Source organism: Simochromis diagramma, unplaced genomic scaffold (assembly GCF_900408965.1).
Source record: "Simochromis diagramma unplaced genomic scaffold, fSimDia1.1 OVJJ01000302.1, whole genome shotgun sequence".
Classification (NCBI taxonomy): Eukaryota; Metazoa; Chordata; class Actinopteri; order Cichliformes; family Cichlidae; genus Simochromis; species Simochromis diagramma.
Genome location: NW_024386792.1, coordinates 2,588,484 through 2,608,255, shown reverse-complemented (window position 1 = coordinate 2,608,255; position 19,772 = coordinate 2,588,484). Strand labels below are relative to the sequence as shown.

General features: G+C 41.5%; 1 protein-coding gene across 3 annotated transcripts in view; it reads left to right on the top strand.

Moving 5' to 3' along the window:
• Window positions 1-2,147: 2,147 nt before the first annotated feature.
• The window catches only part of tll1 (tolloid-like 1), a 56,759-nt gene continuing 39,134 nt past the window's right edge, over window positions 2,148-19,772 (top strand). The window contains exons 1-2 of one of the 3 annotated variants that reach the window (XM_040023786.1): window positions 2,148-2,330; window positions 3,666-4,141. In XM_040023786.1, coding sequence (XP_039879720.1) covers window positions 3,961-4,141 — 181 coding nt within the window. In that variant the 5' untranslated portion in view covers window positions 2,148-2,330; window positions 3,666-3,960. Of the gene's footprint in view, window positions 2,331-3,463; window positions 12,684-19,772 lie in introns of those variants that run through there. The other 2 variants (XM_040023788.1, XM_040023787.1) reach the window with 2 other exon arrangements.

Sequence of the window (19,772 nt, the reverse complement as noted above, 5' to 3'; positions counted from 1 at the left end):
AGTAACATGGTGTCACAGTGTACCACTACACGTTGTGTTACTTATACTGCTGTAGCAGTAAACAAAGAGATACGCCAGGTCATCAGAAATAAGATTCTCATGCAATGATCAATTTCTTCAGATTTAAGATCTCATTTAGGGCTGTATGCATTGATTTAGGGGCGTTTGTAGTGTACATGTATTATTTATGTTCTTGGAAACCTGCTAAATATACATAACATACTTAACATGTTCCTGAGGGAAACATCTGCTTCTTCAGCTAAATGCTCCACCACCACCACTGTGTCCGCCTTCCAGAGCAGGCAGCTGTTTTTATTTATTTAAGTAAAAACAGCTGTATGCTCATATTATGGCATACATTTTTTACATTACAGATTTCTTTCAGCTTGATAAGTCATGCTTTAAATCTCATTCAAGTCACATTTTGGGTCAAAATCTCTGTTTTTAGCAGTATTTCATCAGGTTGATGAATATGTTCCACATCAAAGCTGAATGTAATATTTTGACATGAATATCATGAAAATGTGGCTGTTGTCCTCATATAGATGAACGGCAGTGTAGGAAATGTTGCTGTGGATTTGATATGCTTCTATGGATTGCAGCAGAATTAATTCAAGGTAACTGGGGACTCTATGAGTGACAAAGATAGCTTAAACAGTCTGTTATAACCAGAGTGGATCACTCAGATGCCTGATTCAGATAATGCATATCTTTGAAGTCAGAGTAAAGTGCAGCAAACCTGGTGCAGTTCAATTCTACTGCATCTAGAAACAAAGCTAATATTAGTGCTCCAATACCTGCAGACCACAGCACTTGGAGGAGTCTCGAGGGGCTGCTGCTTTGTTTGAGGGTTCCTCTTGATATTTGTGTGCGGGTGTATGTGTGTGTTTGGATATGAGAGAGTGTGGCTTCAGGGAGGGGTGGTGGTCAGTGCGCTGGGTCAGAATGCTGGCGAGGTACTTTCACAGAGTTTCACTGATCGATAAGTGCTTTAAATAGGGACACAAATACCTGAACACAGCATTAATTTCAATAGCTAGAGCCTATTTAAGAAGGAAGCGTTTTTGCTGAATAGATTTGGTGGGTAGTAACCACACAGATGGACTGTAAGTGGCTTGAAAGGCCAAAAATGCCACTAAATGCCTTCCCTGGTGTTAATTTGCAGGTGTTCGAGAGGGAAAACCAGACCACAAATAAGCACTAAACACACACGCACACAAACACTAAGTAAAGTGTGGAGGCTTTTTAAAATAACTTTAACACTGTTCTCGTGGTAAGTACGAGTCTTGTGACATGCACTCCCAAAACAACAACATGCCCACCAGCTTCACCCAAACGTCTATGCAAATCAACACGCATCGGTATAACATGGATGTAGAAAGAATGTATTTGACCTGCGGTTGACAACTGCACACTTAAACACACCGATTAGTGCAGTGAGTCACAAACTATAAGATACCCCTAGGCATGGATGACCAGTAGAAACTTGTGAAGTGAAATGAAGCTGAGTGAAGGTGACTTGGTTGGAAAACATACACAAGGAAGTGTCAGCCAGTGCTGCTGTGCTGACTTTTATTTCATTAAAATTTCATTTGTCTTTTGTTTTTGTACAATGGTTGAAAATGTGGAGTGGGAGGGCAAGAGCTCGTTTTGGCTTAGAGTAGTGGCTCGTGGCATTTACCTGCCAAACTTTTTGCTGAGCTAAGCAGTAGTGCTTCAGCACACCCTGCTGGTGATGGCAGTTTGCTTGCTCTCCCCAAAGTTTTTCTTTATCTACCTATTTATTTTTATTATCCTTGTTAGTGCAATTCTTGCCATTAAGACTCGTTGATAATATCAGAACCCTGATCTTAGTATGAGGAATCAGACTGACACAGATTCATCCTGTCAGAGTTGGTTGTTGCTCCTTTTTTCTATCCCACAAACTTTCAGGTTGTCCAGCAGGTTAATTTTGGGACAAAAAAAAACAGGAGTCTGTCGACCTGCGTGCGTGCGTGCGTGTGCGTGCGTGCGTGTGTGTGTGTGTGCTGCCTCTAAGGGATTTGTGTCCAACCCGTGGATAGTGGACAGCTTGCGGCTGGATTGATGGCGTGACGTCAGCGCGCCGCTACCTCTCCCAGAGGGCAGGATTAGTCGGGAGCGGCAGAGACAGCGCTCCGGTAATCTCCCGGTAATAAATGGGGGGAGTCAGGCACGTTTGAAACTGCCGGTACCGAGTGACACCCCGAGGCCCCCTGAGACTCCAGAGAAAGTCCCCACAGTTGCAGCACGATGGGTCGCTATGTGGCTCCGCAGCAAACCAACGCGCCCCGGGCAGGTAAACGCAGCAGGTAAGCTGTGGAGACGTATGGGTGAGCTTGTCTCAGGAGGATTTACACTGGCAAGGTGTTCACTGTCTGTCAACAACTGCTGGGGTTTTATTTTTACTGCTGGAGTCTTCCGTGTGTGCATGTGCACGTGTATAGGCAGCACTGGGGGAGATTATGGGTGGTTCCTGACAACTTTGCAGTCCGTGCGAAATTAGAGTAAAATACGTCAAATGAAATTGACTGTAAAGGATTTTTTTCTCCCCCTCTTGCCTAAATGCTCTTAGCGTTCTTTTCATGAACTAACACGCTCAGGCTGCTGCGCTGGACCTGTGGATGTCAGGGATGCAGGGGAGGATCACGAACTCGGTTGTTGACCGACCTACTGCTGCCAAGGGTATTTATGAGAGATTAGAGAAAACATCATAGATGAATGGCAGACTGGTCTATCTATCTATCTATCTCCCACTCTAAAGGCCATTGTTCAGTAGGGATTTATTTATTTATTTATTGAAATTCACTATTTAAGTTTCAAAGGTTTAAAACTGATCTCCCTCTCCCTCTCTCTATGACAGCAACTCAGAAGGGGGCCAGAATAAAAGACCACTTGTCACGTCATGACTGTAAAGCTTACCTGCCTCTGGGCGTTTATGGTTCGGCTCTCACCTACTTGGCACCTGCCTCAGAATAACCAGATAACACCTACTTAGAGTCACAGGCAAATTTGTGGCCACCGTGTTACTTTTACCGCTACCGGTTCTTTACTGCCAGTTCATTTTATTTTGCGGGTCAATGTGAATAAAGGTCCAATTAAGCCGGTGATGATTAGTGAGCGGCTTCCTCCGCGGTCAGCGCGCTGAGATCAGAGAGAAGGCTCAGGAGTTTTGCGCATGAAAAAAAAAAACGAACGAAGAAGACTGCGAATGGTCCATTGAATGGAGACAAAAGAAGACAGAGACGTTGTGGTTCTGCACCACTTGGGACGAACAGTGCGGTTGTGTGTGTGTGTGTGTGTGTGTGTGTGTGTGTGTGTGTGTGTGTGTGTGTGTGTGTGTGTGTGTGTGTGTGTGTGAATGGGCGGTGCGCTGACTTGGGTTGAGAGAGAGAGACAGTACCACCACCGGACACGAGAGAGAGAGACAGAGAGACACAGAGAAAGAGAGAGCGAGAGAGAGAGAGAGAGAGAGAGAGAGAGAGAGAGATTGCGCTAGGCGAGGGACGAGAGTGTTTGTTGGAAACACACAAGGTGGATGATTCTCGTGCGTGCAGCAGCAGCAGACACACCACCGTGCGTCTTTACGCTCAGAGATCACCCAGCCCTGATCTCCTAACCTCTCCTCTTTCTTGCTTGTCTAGCAGCAGCTTCACCTGCGAAGCCACAGCGGAGGACAGCGGAGCTTCTCAGCGGACACTTTGCTGACTGAGAGACGGACGCACAGAAACCTCAGCGTACTTTAACCATGGAGGAGAGTCAGTCGGAGTAGGGTAACTTACTACAACCTACACCATCCACAAGCAGACTGTCACAAAGGACGCCAATCTTCAAGATGGCCCGATAAATTCTTAACGCCGTGCTTCGGAGATTGGATTGTCCATCTCTCAGTAGCGCACGAGACGAGCAGAGAGGCCGTTATTTGGTTATTTCAGTCTTCAGATGGACCGTGTGCCATCCGCACTTGCTGGTAAGATGCGCTGGATCACACTGGTGCTTGCCGGCTTGACTTTCTGGGGCAAAGTTACTATTTGTAACTGTTTCGACTACGAGGAGCCAGACTATGAATATTATGAGGAAGAGAGAGCGGAGACCATTGACTACAAGGACCCCTGCAAAGCTGGTGAGTCATTTTACTTTATTTTAGCTTTTAAATTATAAAAGTAACACAAGAACTATATTTATTACTCTGGTCACGGTGATCCTGCCCTCCTACAGCTGGCTCCGAGGCGGCACGTGCATGTGTGTATGAGGGATGACAGCGGGCTTCTGCCAATAACCGCATAACCGGTGTCGGTGTCTGTGGCGATCTCGCAGATGCATGCCACGTGCATGCCACGGTGACGGTCACGTTAAGTCTGATGCACTTTTCAATGCATGCAAACACACAAACATGCTCACATTCAGCTCAAGCATCCCCCAGAGTCCAAATATTGGTGGCGCGCATGGATCGCATGGATGTGTAGGTTTGCGCGCGTGTGCAGATGTCAAGTCAACTAATAACAGGGATAAAAATAACAGCTGGATTTACACAGGCGCGGATTCACGTTCTGTCTCTCACACACATGCGCGTGCACACGTGATAAACATTTAACATTTGTGTAGTTGTTGTGGAGTAACACCCTGATGTGGCTTAATCGCTATGAACGAGTTTCTTGTGTGTAAAAAATAAAAGAGAAAATCTTTCACTGAATCGAAAATAAATGTGTCTGTTGTGTCAGCGAGTGGTTGCCAGTTTTTTAAAGTTTTAAAGTTTTATACATAAGAAGTGTATTTTTTTAAATAGGTCTTTTATTGGCGGCGGGAAGGGGGGGGGTCATTTTGGATTTTATATAGTCGCTCTCTTAACCAGTCCCTCTCCTCCTAGTTATTCTCCTCTGTTAGCGCCTGGACCATAACCTTTAAATGCAGTATTTGTTGGTGACCATTTACATATCCCCATTTTATTAAGGCTGGCTATGATGGGAAATGTTTTAGACTGTTACTAGTGTAATGATGACCAGTGGCAGCACCAGATAAGATGCACCAGATAGAAACTGGTATTATTACGTTTTCAGCGGTGTGAATCATCCATGTTCTTCTGCTTATCCAATTAAGGGTTACAATTTTTGTGAAAGCCTCTTCCAGCTGTCCTAGCGCTAGAAGAAGGGTACACCCTGGACATGTCACCAGCCTGTCATATGGCTGACAGAGAAACAGACAGACACACTACCTACAATCAATTAAGAATCACTAATAACCTAATATGCGGCAGACAACCCACGGAGTCACTAGGAGATCATGCAAACACACAGAAAAGGCCCAACAGGCCAGTGGATTCAACCACCAGCCACTGTGTAAATGACTGTACGCCAAAGAATAATTAGATTAAATCCTTCAATCCTCACTCTTCTTATTATCTTATACAGACAATACATCTTATGCTTCTTTTTTTACCTTCACTTGATGAAAACAAGCTTGTGCTGTTGCTCAAGTTATTAATTTTTAAATATTGATAAGCTATAAAATTATTACTTTTTTTTCTTAGGTTTTATGTTTTTGTTCATTTGGGAACAAAAATGATGGAGAAATTGTTCTGCAAAAAGGTGTTCCTGTAAAACAGAAGAATACATGTACCTCAGGGCTGATGAGTATATGCACAGTGCCCTGAGGAGCTCCATCCTGTGTTGTGTTGGATGACCACAATTAACTGTGTGGTGGCCCTGGCCACCCTTGGCCACTACTTGGCTCCTCCCCTAATTGTCCCTGAAGTGCACAAACCATTAATAAGAAACATTTGGCACCTAGTAATTGTGTCTTAGGTAAAAGGGAAAATGCAGTTCAGTTTCATATATAGAGCAGCAATTCATAATCACAGTAGGCTCAAGGTGCTCGAGTTTGCTCCAAAATGAGAGAGAAAACGCCAACAATAGGACATATGTGTGTTGATCTTCTTGCTTTTAGGCCTAGAACAACGAATTTCATAATCTAACTTAATATCTTTTTGATATATTTTTTAAGGTTTTTCTGACCCTCTCCTCTCCTCTTTCTATAAGAGGGATGTTGGGATGGTGTAAAATAAATAAGCATCTTTTAAAATCTGGATCCTTGTTTGGGGTTACACCCTCCTGACTTTGTGTGTCTTTCTCCGTGTGTGTTTGTGTACATGCGTGTCCATGTGTGTTTTAGTGGTACTTAATGTTGTCTGCGATGACACATTGGACTGATAAGAACTCCACCCCAGAGCGCTAAGCGTCCACACGCTGACCAACACACATTCTTCCCATACCAAATACACAAACCTGACAACTGTGGACATTGGCCAGTGTGTGTGTGTGTGTCTGCATGTGTGTTTGCTCATGTGCATGTCACACTGATTTCTATGTGGGTGATTTTTATGTTGACTCTGCAATCCCATGTCTCTGTGGCTTTTTAGCTATGCAAAGAACTTACCGTTCATTCGTTTGTGTGTATTTTGATGGGAGCCCGGCAGGTTAAAGGGAGTCAGTAAGTCTACGCATGTTTGTGAGACCGAGCGAGTCTTTAAGGTTAAAATAGCTGAGAGAAAAAACACAGCGAATGTATTTATTTTCTGAAAATATCGATGAACATAAAGAGCCTTCTATACTCAGCTGCTGAGGTTTCCTGCAGCAAATTGCATAAACGCACACAGGCACACACACTCCTAATAATCAACACATACGTTCATCTTATAAGCCTTATAATTTTACAAGTGCCATTTGTTTTCAGGCATTTCTGTTTTATTGGACATTTGACAGTTGGCACCTTTTTACATCATTTGAACGTGTATAGCTCATTTATATTAAATACTGAGTCCCCAAATTTCATTCTCCTTTTATTTTCTCCTCTGATGATATGGTTTATAATAAGAAAATGACAAAACCATCTCATCTCAGAGTCAGTGTAGGTTTTTTAAGCTGTGAATCCAGCCCCACTGGTGAGGTATGAAACTGCTGTGGGTGGGGTGTGGACGACCAAGGTTTAAAAAAAAAATGTAATTAACTTGAATGATTTGTGCAGGATCGGATAAGTGGAAGAGGATGGATAGATTTGTGCAGAGATAATAAAGTCTGGTGATGCAATGTTGATGACCTTTACTTCTCTAAAATTCAATTTGAGTCATTTTTTATTGTTAATAATTGCTGAAAGCTGTGCATGTGTGTGTAGTGGGGTCAATTACGGCTTCTGAAGGCGGAAATTTTTTTTAGAGCCACTGGTGTGGAGGGTGCTCTGGAGCTTTGGCCTGTTTTGCATGATGCTCATCAGCAGATTCAGTTTGCTTATCTTCTCATCTGGCTCAAAGTTTGCAAAGTTTTCGTCATTTTATGGTGTCAGTTTATTGTTTAGATGCACAAGTCTTGGGCTAAAAAATAACACTATTGTAAATACAAGTGAGTAAATGATTCTGTTTTTTGTTTTATGCCTGCATCCTCAACACCTGATGTCTGTAACTGTTCCACTTAGTACTGTGTGGGAGCATGTCATTTAATATCTACCTGCACATTCTGAAATACAAGCTTTCAATATGCTAATCCAGCCACAGATACGGACACACAAATGTTTCAGTGTGAGCCTGCAGAGCCTCTGACAGACACACACAAGTGTCTGCTGATGTGCAGCTGAATTTAAACCCACTCGCACGCACACATCTCCTGAGATTTTCTGGAGTAATCGTGTTGCAATTAATGCACTGACTTGGCAGCTATGTGCAGCTTGTAAGAAGTGGAAGCGCGACTCATTCCACGCCTGACCCCATGGCATCGGTCTGAGTGGTTGGTATTCCGCCTCCTGTTTTTGCTGGGAAAACACAAGGGGAATATTTGGCTGTCTGCTTATCTCCTCCGAGTCCCGCGCTGGTAGACAGGGGAACACACACTTCCATGCCTTTGTGAAGTGATTTCCCTACACGAGCACACATGCACACACACACACGGTACACACACACATGCTAAGCTCCCTCCATTCACCCGCGCTTATCTCTTCCTGGTTGTCTGCATCCTGCTACTCAGCTGGAGATGACACACATACGCGCACGCCCACACACACAAATGCGCACACGTATGTGCCCCTACGCTCACTCAAGAGTCATTCATGCTTCCTTCCAAATCACTGTTCTCATAAAATCCTCACACACATCGAGTGAAAGCTAAACAAACCTCGGTATCTAAAGGCTGTGGGTCTTTTCTTCAGGAGGAATCAGAGACATTACTACCTTTTCTCTACTTTAAACACAATAGTCGGGCATCGTAGGAGTGTGTGTGGGCACAGTGTGTTGTTTTTTTATGGACACATCACTGAGATCAGGTGTTACAACATAAGACTTAAAAGATTTAAGAATTTTTTAAAGCAAAATTTGTTTGAGGGGTGGCACAGTGGCAAAATAGTTAAGAATTGTTGCTTGACAGCAAGAAAGTCCTAGCTTTGAATCCACCGGCTGGCACAGGCACATCTGTGTGGAATTTGCATATTCTTCCTGTGCCTGTGTGGGTTCTCTCTGGTGCTCCAACTTCCTCCCAGAGTCATGCATGTCAGATTAAGCAGTGAGTCTAAAACTCTGCCACAGTTGCCAACGTCTATATTTCTGCGTTAACCACGTCACCCTGTCCAGGGTGTACTTCACCTCTTGCCCTTTGAAAGCTGAAATAGCCTCAGGCCTCCCACAATGCTAAAGTGAATAAGCAGTTCGGAGAATAGATGAATGAAATTAATGAATGAAACAAAGTTGTTTATTCTCTGCATCATGTGCACCTAAAGCAGATTGTCACTGCACATAGTCAGGTAATATGGCTAGTTACATCACAGTCTTCAATTCAACCTTTTATTGGAGGGATCACCTCATAAACCGTTTCACATTGGCTGAAGCTGATTCAGATGTGATGGTAGAATATATAAGGTACCATACTACACTGTACTTTACTGTAAAATAACTGGGTTCTGTTCTATCAGTTTCTCATTTTATATGCAGATAAAAGATACTGGCACATGGGATTTAAAGAACCATTTAAAGTGTACGCCACAGTCTGAGGCAATTGCGTTATCTTGTTCACCACAGAACAAGATGCAGGGTGTGCTTGTTTGAAAGTCTCGTGGATAGGTTTGTTTTAGTCAAGAAGAACAGCAGAAAGAGCGTCAAACAAAACAAATCCAAAATAAACAGGACACGGATTAAGTCAGACATACTGTAGCATGAAAAGGAGGAACTGTGGTGGAGGTTGCAAAGTGGCTTGCAGATGCACAGCAGGTGCTGTTATCAATTTTTGGGAAAAAAAAATCTGATGTTGATATACAGGTTGATATACATTGTACATAAATATATCCATGCAAAGTGCTGCTAGGCCTTTACTGCAATCACCTTTAGGTGCTGCTTGTTTGTGGCTCTCTTTGTCATCATTTCCATAACATAGAAGCTGCTCTGTTGGGATGAGATCGGAAGACCGACTTGGCCAATCAAGAATATGGCCTTCATTTGGCTGGAGAAGCTATTGTGTTGTTTTTGCTATAAATTTTAGGTCATTATCCATTTGCACTGTAAAGCACTGTCTGATCAGTTTTGAAGCATTTGGATAAGTCCGAGCAGAGAACATAACCCTGTACACTTCAAAATCTATCCTGCTACTTCTATCAGCAGTTGCATGATAAATAAAAAACACAAGGAGCCTGATTACACAAACAGGAATACACGTCGACGCCATAACGTTACCTCCAACATGGTTTATACATGACGTGGCATACTTTAACAATGAACTGTTTCCCCCCTTCTCCATACTTTTGTTGTTGTTGTTGTTTTTCTTAACAATGGGAATAATTCTATGGTTGTTCACTTTAGTTGTCATCTATGGTGTTTCAGGCTTCCTTTTTTGTAAACAATGCACTGGGCTAATTATACAGATCTTTTATCTGCTTAATTTGTCATAGAAAGGAACAGGAGTAACCTGGTTATAAAAGAGCTGTTTGTCAATCAATTTTTGATTTAATTTTGAGCCTTTGAAAATGTTGAGACTGTATAATGAAATGGCTGTAATTCCTCCTCAACAGTTAATGCAAAGCTTTTGTTGAAACCCTTGAATTAAACCTGCAAGTCTGCGCTTCAATCACATCTTTATTCTTTGATTTAAAACCCACTGTGGCATAGAGAGAAAGAAATTAGTAATGATAACCAATACAGCTGATTAGTACGAGTTTAACTCACACTTAAATTTTCTAGAAGTGTCCCAAGCGTACCTCAGATCCTGGGATTTGAACGCCTGTGCACGTATATGTTCGCTGTGTACTGTACATGCAGCCCACCAAGTCGTGACATGAGCTGCAGCTACTGTTCATCCCTTCCCCCATTCATCAGTAGGAAGGAAACTAGAGCAACATGTGTATGTGTACATTTGGCACCGCGGCTGCCTTGCATCTGTGTGTGTTAGCGAGGGAGCAAGTGGTCTCACTCATATTATATTAAACAGGATTTTCCCGAGCAGAGTGCTCCTGCCACTGAGCTTCCGAAGTCTTCCTCAGGATTCCCGCCTCAGCACAAACTCTGCGGCCATGCCCAGGGCCGACTGTTTGTTCTGGAGCGTCATTGTTCCGGAGCAGCAGAAGCCATGAGTCAGCATCGCCTTCACATCGCCCACCTGCCATGCACCGTTCAATTATTAAATGTCTAGGTGCTTTTATGTCACCCAGCTTTCCCTGATGGTATTTATAGAAGCAAAAAAAATAAAAAATACAAAATCAGACCCATTCACACATTAATGTCTGAAGAAAAGCCTCTTTCTCCTGGCAGTCAAACTTGTTTTGTTGTCTAAGTATTGTAGCAGCAAACTCCTCCCTACACTCCACCTGCTCCAGTTGCGATCTTTGATGCCTAAGCAAGCTAACGTTACAGGAAAAAAGTGATGACCATGTAGCTGAGCTAGCCTGTATTGTCACCTGTGGCTGAAGACAGATACGTTTAACCAAACCAGGTAAAGAGAAATATCTTTTTGAGTTCAGATCTCTGACAAAGATCTCTTTAGGATCCTTATGATGTCATAAGTTCTGGTTTTCTCAGTCTTTAATTGCCCCCATAGATAATCAGCACTGTTGAGATCAGGTGACTGTGGAGGGCAGTTCATCGTACCTCTTCTTTCCTCTTCTTTGGTCTTCTGCTGCTGTACGATTCCTTGTGGTGCTGCTTCTCCTTTGTAAAGAGTTCACCAAACGATGTCTCCATTTCCCTCTCAATATCATACTGCTTAGGGGAATTTGAGGCACAGCTGATGGACGAACAACAGCTACAAGTTGATTATTTTAAAAATTCCTCTGATGTGAGTCAATCAATTCTGCCTGAGTCTCATGTGAACGCTGCTCCACTGGAAAGATTTCATGCCTTCACTTGATTTATGCACCGTAATCTAACTGAAACTCATCATTTATGGCAACTGCGCTGAAATCCAACTTCAAATGAAGTTACTCATCCGGTAATTGAAACTATGTAGTCACACCTGGGTTCATCTATCTGTGATCTCAACAAGAACAACATTGTTCTCTGTTCTATGACTTTGTGCATTTAAAGGCCAGTTGGCTGCTCATTCCCTGGGTGCAGACCCGGGGCACGCCGACGGGAAACCGAGCCGTAATCACATCCCGTCACAATGTCTGGCCAAACCCATGACCCGCTAGGGAGGAATCCCAGTGTCACAGTAAAGTGATTAGGGGGTTACACCAGCTCTGTGAGTGCATGCATCATATGATATCATGTTATTCTGTCTCATACCAAACATGTCTTTGCGCGATCTCGCTGTCAATTTATAGTTCAGAGTTCTAAGTGAGCGAGGCCTTTGAAATCTTTTCATTCATTTCAGATTTAATTATACAGCAGCCAGTTCACAACACGAGTCATCTCAGGTCACAGCACATTTAAGGTCAAGACCTTAGAAAAAGAGAAAACCCCCTTTGAGCAATGAACAGTGGAGATAAGGTGGTTTTTACTCAACATATTTGCGCTCTTCTACACTTTACCTTCCATCCATAGCATTTTACAACATGTTCTTCTTTTCCTTTTGATCTCTTGGCATAGACTACTAGCAATATTTACTGAAAAAACTAAAAATAGCTCCACTTGGACAAAAGCTCCTGTTAACTGGATTTGTTTATGATCAGTCTGGACTTCATTCCGGGTCATTTCAAATGTCCAGGTGTGTGCCTCACGGCCCTGCCATCTGTTTTCAGCTGTGTTCACGGATGAAGAAACTGTGCTTATTCTAATCTCTAGACAAACACACACGCACACTGTGGCGCAGGTAAACACAGTGATGTGTCAGTGTACAAGTGTGTAACTGGGTCTTTGTCAGTGTCTGGGACTATATTTACGTCTGTAAAAATATATAATTAGAGTTTGCGTGTTTTGTATAGAGTCAGACCTCAGTGCGACTGGTGATTTTAAAGTTTCTAATTATGGCTTCAATTCAGTGAATACTCACCAACACTGTAAGTACCCTGTTTTATTCAGGATTTTTTTCTGTTGCATGTCACTCTTGTCTCTTGCCTCTGTGTCTCTCTCTTTCATATCTACTTGCAGCAGGGTGTGGGTATGAACATTTTTGGACTTGGACTAAGCAGCTACATTTTTCACATTTTTTTTTTTTTTACCAGTGATAGAAAAACTGCAGCATCTCTTTACATTCCAGCACCTTGGCGTAAGTGCAGTAGCTCATCATTATTCCATCTTAAACACTCAAAGAAGAATAGAAACGGCTGTTTCAATTTCAAGTGCTACTCAAAGTCATACTTTGCTTCACGATGGACAATGGGGGCTTTGGACAGTTTGGTTTCACAGCAGTTATTTTGGGTTTCGGGATAAAAAAAATCCATAGAGACAATCCATGTAGCATCTCCAGGAATTTCAACACTTTACAATTTGTGTTTGAATCGAATGTTCGATCAGAGTGTTGTGAACGTTATGAAGGTTGGTACGTGGGCTTGTGTCACACATAGGCTTTGACACAAACCGCCTCTGTGTACTCTGTAAAGGAAGGCCAACTTGAAAGTGCTTTAAACTTGTATTTTTTGGAATGGTCATTGGCACCTGACTCCTTTGGTTGGTAGAATCAATCAAAAGCTATACAAGACTATAAGACTATTTATTTATTTATGGCCTCTACAGATATTAACCTGGTTTCAATCACCAGTTTCAAAACTTACCGAATATGGGGGTTGTTTTTTTTTTGCAAATTTTGTAAATTAGGAGTAAAATAGATAATAAAAAGCAAACTCACCAAGGCAGCTCACTCTCCAATATTTACCTTTAAAGGAAATATTGTATTTTGTATAAATTCATTTGGGTTTTTAAATTCAAGAAGTTTGTAGTGCAGTAAAAGTCAGATAAGGGATTACAGGTATCGATTTGTAAACGATCTGACATGAATAACTTGATCTTATTATATGATATTATACCACTATGACTAACTAGGCAGCTCATTCTCTTTCTCTTAGCAACACTGTCTTTAAACATGCAACACACTTTGGGGTAGAAGTGTAAAAGTGAGGTCAGAGGTCAGAGGTCAAATGTGACATGATATTTGGATGCAAACTATAATGTGGTATTTAGAAGATATACATGTCACATATACATGTAGATATGATTTTCTATATGCCAATATGTTTTTGATACAAACAATGGCAGTAAGAAACTTTGACTTTCAGATCAATCTGTTGATGTTGAAGGAGAGGTCAGAGGTCAACATGGTATTTTAACTCTTTATATGGTACTTTATACATATTGACAATACATACTGAACTTGTAAGATTCATAGTTTCCAAGTCATAATGTTTTTTGTCAGCTTGGTAAAAAGAATAATCATGGAGCTGATTTTAAAGATCTTGGTGTTACATTGAGCAGTGTCCAAGTCTTTCAGTCAGCTCCACTTGTCGTGCCTAACTTTAAAAGACAGAGATGGTGATGGGCAAAATGTCCAAGTTGAGGTTTCAGAATATTAGTTGACAAACCAGTGGAGCCATCTATATCCATTTTTAATCTTTGGTATCACCATTGTCTCTTACAAGGGAACATGGAAACCTTGAATCCATATTAGGCTTTTTAATGTAATCATATTTTTTACACTTAAAAGATCATGTTAGCTTCCAGGCTCATTGATATTTCCCCTCACTTTGCCACTGGTTTGCTCGACTAGATGTTTCAGTTAAAGTCAGTTAAACAAGCCAATATGATTGGCTTCCATTTGAGTATTTATGCACAATCGCTTTAGTCTTGTGCATAAATTCATCACACAGGCTGCTTGCTCATCCGGGACTTCCTTTAAAACAGAATCATTTATAGCAGAGTTGAGTTTAAATGGAGGCTGAGCCTAAAGAAGTAAAAGAATTTGAAGCCAGACAGTGAAGTAATGCTTCAAAATATCAGGAGCGCCAATGGGTAAATCAAAGTGTGATAATCCAGTTCTGACCAATGCAAAGGAACTATCTTCAGCTGCTCCCTTATTTCCCAAGAGGTTACCACTGCGGATGGATCCACATATTTGATTTGGCACAAATTTTACGCTGGCTGCCCTTCCTGATGCAACCCTCCTGTTTATCCGGCACTAGGATTACACCAGCTTGCGACCCCTGAGGCTGGGTTCATGTCTCCTCCTGGTCTAGAACTGGGAATCTTTCATGTGTAAGGCAAATGTGGTAATCACTACACAACAGAGCATACACACAGTATATATATATTTTTAAAAATGCACAAAAAAGGTCTTTACAGTATAAACACAGATTTCCTTCTTAACAAAGCTGAGGTTTCAATAGTGAACAGATATTTGGGTGGAGCACCAATTTAATAAATCCACTTCATAAGCTCTCACCTCAAAAGCATGCCGTATTGTAACTCTTTGAGGCCTGCATTTTTGGTACTTTGCCTCATCATGACCTTTTCTGGCACCATCAGTGTTGAACTGCAGCACCTGCTGTTGGTCGCAAAGGGTTAAAGTAGATAAAGCAGCTTGCACAATGATTAGTTTTGGAGAAAATCCTCAAACGGGGCCGAGATAATCTCTTTTTTAATATAACGGCACGTTTGCAGCCACATTTATATACAGCATAATAATATCACACGAGCGAACGGGCTCATATACATGCACGTTCACACACATGGATGCCCACATCTTAGCCCACCTACACTGTGACCTTATATTTGCTTAATGAGGAGCTTAGTGAGGTGTGTGTGTGTGTGCGGTCACTGTGTATGTGTGTTTGTGTTAGATACACCCCAGTGAGTACAGCATGAGTGCAGAACGCAGTAGTGCATAATTGTATACTGTACTGTAGTGCAGTCAAAATGTACAGAAAAACACCTGCTACATTTATCACAAATAACATTTAAGCAAACAAATTTGTTCAAAAAAATCAGTTAATCTAGCTGCATTTTCACCATCTTAGTTTGACAATGTCTTATGTGACAGATTAAATATCTTGAGAACTAAGTAGTTTACTTTCTTCCCTTGAAAGCTGCTGGCGTCTCCTTTAAACGAGGGCTGTGATGTGATCAAAACCCTTTTTAAAAGCTTTAATGAAGCCTCGAGTCTCTTTGTCTTTTTGGAAACTTTGCACAATAAATCCATACCGACAGATGCGGTAATGAAGGTGTTCTCTGGTCACATATGCAATTTTCAATGCCTGAAACGCCCCTGTTGTTGTTAGCGTAGCTCTTAGCAATCCCATGATGCCTTGTTTGGTTGGAACATGGCTATCAGTGGCTGTGTTACAAACCTGCCAAGTAATTAAAAGGACTAACTGGACATCTGAGTTGCAACTCATTGCATGGAATAACAGCAGATTGACCTCATTCTCTATAGACCTGCACTTTCAGGGTAGTGAAAGCATAATGAATAAATCAGCATAGATGCAATGAATAATATGTACATTCTCCTTTACATATATCTATAACATTCTAAGCTGTGTGCTCAGGGTGTGTTGAGCATTCATAGATATACATACTTATTATTCAGGCTATTTTCTTAACTAAAACCTGGTTGTTCTGAAAACAGATGGTACGTTACAAAGCTGAAGCCAGACAAACATTACTACACAGGAAATAATCACTTCGATCGAACTGCTTTGAATTCTTGTTTAACTTCATCAGTTATAGTTATGGGCTCGTTCTCCACCTCTTTGCACTCGCATTTTGAGCGTAGTTTGTTTTGCAAAAAAGAGACAAATCATACATCAATCAACATTAAATATGCATTTCACTGATAGCATTAGGATTAGTATTATCATTCCAGTTTGAATGCTGTTATCACAAACTCTACTGGGAAGGATAATGCATTGAAACATATCTGTGGCAGCACTCAAATGAACATGGCAAAGACTGCTTCACTGAGTGTTTAAACTAGTTTAAGAGAAACCCAAGCAAAAACAAAAATCTTTTTCATCTGGTGATCACAAAACAATCATAAACAACCATAAAAGTTCAGGCAGGGAAATATAATACATGACTAAAATAGGGCAGCCATTATCCTAATTGAATCGCATTGTGTTATCATTGTATTAAAAGCTCATGTTTGATTGCTCTTTTGCATCAGTGTGTGCGTGCTTTGTTCAGATGACAATGAATGACGCTCGCATCTGTTGGACATTCGCTGTCAGGCTGCAGAATTACTTGCAGAAAGCTGACTTCAGCTGTGTCTGCTTGAGAACTTGATCAATAAGACACAAAGCAGTCTAGCTGCTAGCTGGCAACATGGTGGGCTGGTGGGGTGAATACGTGTGAGTAGTGATGCCTCTACCTCTCAGACTGTGTTTGGTGCATTACTGTTGTGTGTGTGTGTGTGTGTGTGTCCCTGTGTGCTACTGTGTGTGTTTACTGCAGTGCCCCTGCTGAAGGGCGAACAGTAAGGCCCTGGTCAGCATGATGTAGACCTCCTGGGACGTCCTGGGGTTTTTGGATCAATACCTTTCCTCCTGCATCTCCCTGCATCACTGTTCTCATCCCTCCTCACCCCATGGCTTGACTTTGGGCTATTTATGGTATCTCTATGGATTAACAAGACCCTAACAATCAATGGGCCGAACTTACTATCACTGTACTCCCCCTCCACTTCTCACTTTGTATCTCTGCTTGTGTCAGCTCCTTTTCTCTGGAAAACTTTTAGTCCTTATATTTTTCCCTTGTTGTCCTGAAATGTTCAGAGCCAAGAGAAGTGTAATCTCAGGACACTGTCACATTCACGCTGCCCCACAAATAGGAGCAAAAATGAAGGGAAAGTCTTTTTCCAATGCACATGCAAGGTGATGCAGACTGTGTTTGTACGAGGATTGTCACATTGTCCTTTTGCTGTTGAAGTAGCAGATTTAAGTCGATTGTTTGTTCAGTTTTTTTGTTTTTTCACTCTTCTGTGGCTCACTATGAACGCAGAGAACATACTAGAGGAAAACTTTGTCACCCACAGCAATTTGGCGTCAGAAATAACAATTCTAATAGGCCTATCCAGACCACATCTTAAAAAACGTGCTGGTGTAATTGTGCTGTTTTTGCGACTTTATGTGTCAAAGTCGCACCCAGATCAGCCTTTTCACATAGTATTAAACCTCTTTTTATATATGTTTTTAAAGGGTTTTCCTTTCAACCAGGGATTAATCCAATCCAGACTATTGTTATAAAATGCCCAGGGAAAAAATATATTTAAAGGGATAGCAGAGTCTGTTTTGCATTCGCTCTTGCATAAATAACCGAGCTGCAAATACTCGAAAAATGACAGCGAGAAGTTTGATTAGTACCATTCATGACAAATGAAGAATGGATTTTCCTAAACAAATCTCTTTCCAAGCTGAACTGTGCACAAGCTGTGTGACGTATTATCCCTCATTAAAATACCAAAAACTGGTTGGTCATCTCTGTGGAGCTCAGCATGAACCCAGTAGCAACCACCACCTGTAGCTCAAAGTTAGAGTCAGATTTAGTGAATCATGAAAGATTAATTAAAGAAAGACTGAAAATAATTAATTTTTCAGACTTTCAGAAGTTAAATTCTGATGCTTTTTGTTGCTGTAGACTACTTTGGACTATTGTGCGAACAAAGCCAGCTGCTGGTCATTTGCGGTGATCGTTGCTCTCTCTCGATTGTATACTATGCATTTGGTAAATTATGTAATAAAAGCAGGGATTACCATGATGTTTAATAAATGCATATCTTCGCACATCTACTTCTTTTACTGTTTCAAGCTACCTCCACAGTTTATACTAAGGCAGCCTGATCAGATGCTGGCTCTTTCTGGTTTTAAAGGTGATTTTTTACATAATACATAAAAATAAACACATTGCTTCACATCCAGCTCTAATTTAGATTGCTATCCTTCCAATCTAAGCAAAATATAAAACACCATTGAGCCAAACACACTCCCAGACTGCATCTGATGTTGTTATTCATAAATCTATGGACGCCGTGGTTTGCTCTTCTCTGTAACAATAGTGCCGAGTTGAGCACAATGGCACCCTGACCCCTTTTCCTTTAGCGGCAATCCCGATTAGCTAAATGACAATCTTCTCCCGTGCCATTGTTAGTGTATTAGTGTCTTGAATCCCTGTGGAGGCCAATAACTCAGCTCAGCTAATCACTCAGAGATGACTATCGTTCAGTTGTCCATTGTTACAAGCTAGCGGGGTAATTGTGTTTACGTGTGTGTCTATGTGTATGTGTGTGTGTTGGACTGAGGTGATGAAGAGACTGAGGAGAGAAGGTTTATTACAGTACGTGCAGTGCAGCTGTTTTTGCCACCATGTAGCTTCTCAAAGGTATCAAGGTATCACTGCAGCTCGCCTGTAGACCTGACATTTGAAAAATCGAAGCAGCGTGCTCCCTGACAGCGATGTTGGACCAAAAGTTCTGTTTAAGTTTTTGATTTGTCCTTTTCATGTACAAACATAGATAAATGATGATTTTTTTTAAGCATGCACATTTTTTATCTGTTTTCAGGGTCACCCTGAAATGATTACACTTTATGTTTTCTCATTAATTTCATTAATATATCAAAAAATGAAGCAAAAACAGGTTTTTGGACTGCTTTTTAATGTCAGCATCATCAACATCAACCTGTTCTTCTCAGCAGGATGGTTGAAAGGAGAATGAATGGGGAGTGAAGGTGCACAGCCACATTCAGGTCCTTTTTTCAGAAATCCTGCATTTTATTCATGGAGCTTTTAGAGATTTAGAAGTTTTCCTTGTGTTTTCTTGGCTAATATGTTGTGGTCGTCTTTTGTTGAAATGTAAACACCAAAATGGAGCGCTTGAAGCTTGAAGCTCCTAAGGAAGCACAGACTGGAGCCACTCCTATTTTGCTTTTAGGGGAACCCACTGAAGTGGTCTGAGCATCCGATCGGATGTTTCCACTTTCATTAAAAGTAACTGGTAGAAGATCACGAGGTAGCCCCAGAACAGGCTTGATAGATTATATCTCATTTGTCCAGGAAAAAGAGAGGATGTCAGTGGTGCAAGGGCAGGAGTAGAGAGAGTAAACAGCAGAGCAGTGAGTGTCCTGATTTCAGGCCACTGTAACAGCCACTGTTACCAGTGTTGAGGTTACTTAATTACTCCCTGGAGAAAGTAATTCGTTACACTACTTGTTACATTACTTATACATTACTTCATAAGACGACCTGAAATGCATATAAACCATAGCCCCACATGCTAACACACCAATCTCTCAATGAGGACACACACTTTTTTTTTTTTACAGTGTTTAAATTTGAACATAAATCAGAATCAGAATCAGAATCAGAATCAGAATCA